The sequence below is a fragment of the Notechis scutatus genome, chromosome Z (genome assembly GCF_049901735.1).
Source record: "Notechis scutatus isolate UNSWTSFEM ecotype Mainland chromosome Z, rNotScu1.2, whole genome shotgun sequence".
NCBI classification, from domain to species: Eukaryota; Metazoa; Chordata; class Lepidosauria; order Squamata; family Elapidae; genus Notechis; species Notechis scutatus.
The window spans coordinates 107,898,061-107,901,029 of NC_142025.1; the positions used below are offsets into that span (position 1 = coordinate 107,898,061).

Consider the following 2,969-nt stretch of genomic DNA (forward strand, 5'->3'; position numbering starts at 1 on the left):
TGTACAATTCTCTTGAGGGAAACAAACACATGCCTTAATTTGTAGCTTCTTTGTATTAAAATAATGGAAAGCCAGAAAATTGGATAAATAATTTGCACAATAATATAATAAAGGTGAAGGAAATATCCATAAATAAAGTATAAATCTTACCCCATAAATAAAACCGTAAGAGAGGTATGCACTTCAAAAAAATGATTATAAAAACTGCTTATGAATTCAAAATCAGCAGAGATCATGATGGGAGAGGGGAGATCTGAATGAAAATTGAACACAAATCAATGCTTTGAATTCTGCAATATTTTTTATGCAATGTCACTAATTGTAGGAAAATCATTTACATTCAGTTTAGTAGAATGTAGGAAATCTAGATTAGAGAAATCTAGATTAAAAAATCAAGATGTAACCATTTATACAAAGCAGCCTTGATCTCTTTGTTTCTTACACTATAGATAAATTGATTCAACATAGGAGGAATTATAGTATACAACACTGAAAAAATTACATTTGAGCTGCACGAATCCTCAATATAAGTCCTTCCATAGGTAAATAATCCACTAAACATAAATACAGATATAACAACAAGGTGTGGTAGGCAAGTAGAGAGAGCTTTCTTCTGACCATTGACTGAAGGGATTCTGAGGACTGCAGCAAAAATCTTCACATAAGTTAGAATGATATACATAAATGATACAATTATAATAATGCCCACAATGACAAGAATCCAAAATTCGGGGAGATAACAATTACAACAAGAAAGTTTTAATAGCTGTGGGATTTCACAAAAAAACTGCTTGATATAATTGGAACAAAAGATAGTTGCAAAGGTGGTGCCAGTTTGTATTGTGGCATTAAGCAAACTACTGGTCCATGTTGCAGCTGCCAAGCAAATACAAGCTCCCTTGTGCATTATTTTTTCATACTGAAGGGGATTGCAGATGGCAACATGGCGATCATGAGCCATTACTATTAGAAGGGTAAAATCACAGGTTGCAAAAAAAAGGTAGAAAAATACCTGAGCCACACACCCAGAATAAGATATTGACCTGCTACTCATGAGGTAATTAGTCATTAATTTTGGAATAGTAACAGAAACAATGCCAAGGTCTGTCATGGCCAAGTTCATGAGGAAGAAGTACATTGGTGTATGAAGATGATAATCAATAGCTACAGCAGCAGTGATGAGGAGATTCCCAATTAGAGTTATCATATATAAAGCTAGAAAAATAAAGAAGTACAGAATCTGAAGATTCCTGATAACTGAGAATTCAAAAAGCAGGAAGGAAGTAAAAGTGAGGTTGTTCATCCCTCTTTACTATGATCTGCAGGACAAAAAAAGAAAGAAACATAATAACTTCAGACTAGTTTTGCAGTTTAATGGAAACAGTTCATTTTAATTCAATACATCAATATATTATCAATATATTTCTTTGCTAAATCATACAATGAATTCTTTTTCAACCACAATTTGATAAAAAAATATGAATTACACTTTTTTCCTTCAGCATTTTCAATACCACAAAAACTTTACACGCATGTGTTATTGCATTTATAATGAAATTGTGTAGGTCCTGTTTTGGTTATGATCTATCTGACAATGAAACATTTTTTTCTCCCATTTCATGATTACATATTCAAATAAAAGTTATTATAATATAAGATTTTTCCAATCTATTTTCTAATCAAAACTCATGTGTCCCTTGATGTGCTTGATTAACTCAGTTCAAATCACTTAAAAAAAGACTGTTGATAGCAAACATAATTAAATCAATACTATAAATTATATGTATAATTAAATCATACATCTATTATGGTATATATACAAACTTTTATTTCCATATGCCACAGAGATAGAACACACAAAAAACCTTTATGATAAAATGGATATAAATTTTTAAAGGAATAGTTACAACACAACAATGGAAAGAATTATGGACTATAAAATTGTACCAAGATATAACCCAAAGAAAAATTGATATAAAATGTTCTATATATAGTATACAATTCCATCAATTATTATGCCCAAGCCTTTAGCAAGGATGATTGAAACTCTTTTTTTAGTTTTTATTGTTTGGTTAATGTCATTTCTGCCATATTTATTTGTTGTTGATGACGTTTCTTTGTTTTAACATGTTTTTAACAATTGTAAACTGCTCAGAATCCTGGGAGCATATGTAGCACATATATTGAATCAATTTTATTATTGTTGATGTTGTAAAAGTCATACACCCACAATTTAATTAACAATTCTTTTGAAGAAAGAATCAGAGATAAATAAAAAGGCCTATTTTATAATAGTAATAATTACACCTACACGCACAGTGCTGAGTGTTTTTGAAGGGATTATGTTTAATTCAATGTAGTCACAACTTCTTAGTTATAATAGGATTACAAGGTTTAACGTATGTCCAATTCTACAATCGTTTTCCAATAGTTTTGAGCTTTATAACATTACCACTACCATATTGTTTTTAAAAGGTTCCATGTGCTTCCAATGTTTCCAATATTTCTTAGAAAAAATAATTATTCATGTTAGAAATCAAGATTGAAGTGATCTATGGTAAAACACGTTATGCCAATTGTTCAAATTTATTTCCATATGACACAGAGTTCTTCCATTGGAATGTTGTTGCACCCTCTGACTATATTCTAATTCTTCATCCATGTAATCATTACAATTTTTGACAAAACAGTTGTGCTTCTCTAATAATTTGTGCCTTACAAATATTCAATTATACAGATTATATTACAAGGTGGAAAATTTTTGCAGGTGTGAGGTGTATGGGGATTGTCATGTGTGTATGTGTGTTGGGTCTGGTCTCTGGGTGTTATGTGAATTTCATTGTATGTATACTGTGTATATATGTACCATGACAATAAATAATTCAATTCAATCATATGATTTTAAAATCAGTTAATCTCTCTTGCCTGTATAATTCATATATCACTGCATTATTTATTTCAAGATTTTG

The 2,969-nt window shown here is 30.3% G+C and overlaps 1 protein-coding gene across 1 annotated transcript; it reads right to left on the bottom strand.

Moving 5' to 3' along the window:
* Positions 1-379: 379 nt before the first annotated feature.
* LOC113426593 (olfactory receptor 14I1-like) lies at positions 380-1,303 on the bottom strand. The gene has a single exon (XM_026688981.1). It carries the CDS (start codon positions 1,301-1,303, stop codon positions 380-382), a length of 924 nt encoding a protein of 307 aa, XP_026544766.1.
* Positions 1,304-2,969: the final 1,666 nt, after the last annotated feature.

Bases quoted from the DNA above. Each gene is read 5' to 3' on its own strand.
- LOC113426593 (XM_026688981.1), bottom strand. From the start codon at position 1,303: ATGAACAACCTCACTTTTACTTCCTTCCTGCTTTTTGAATTCTCAGTT.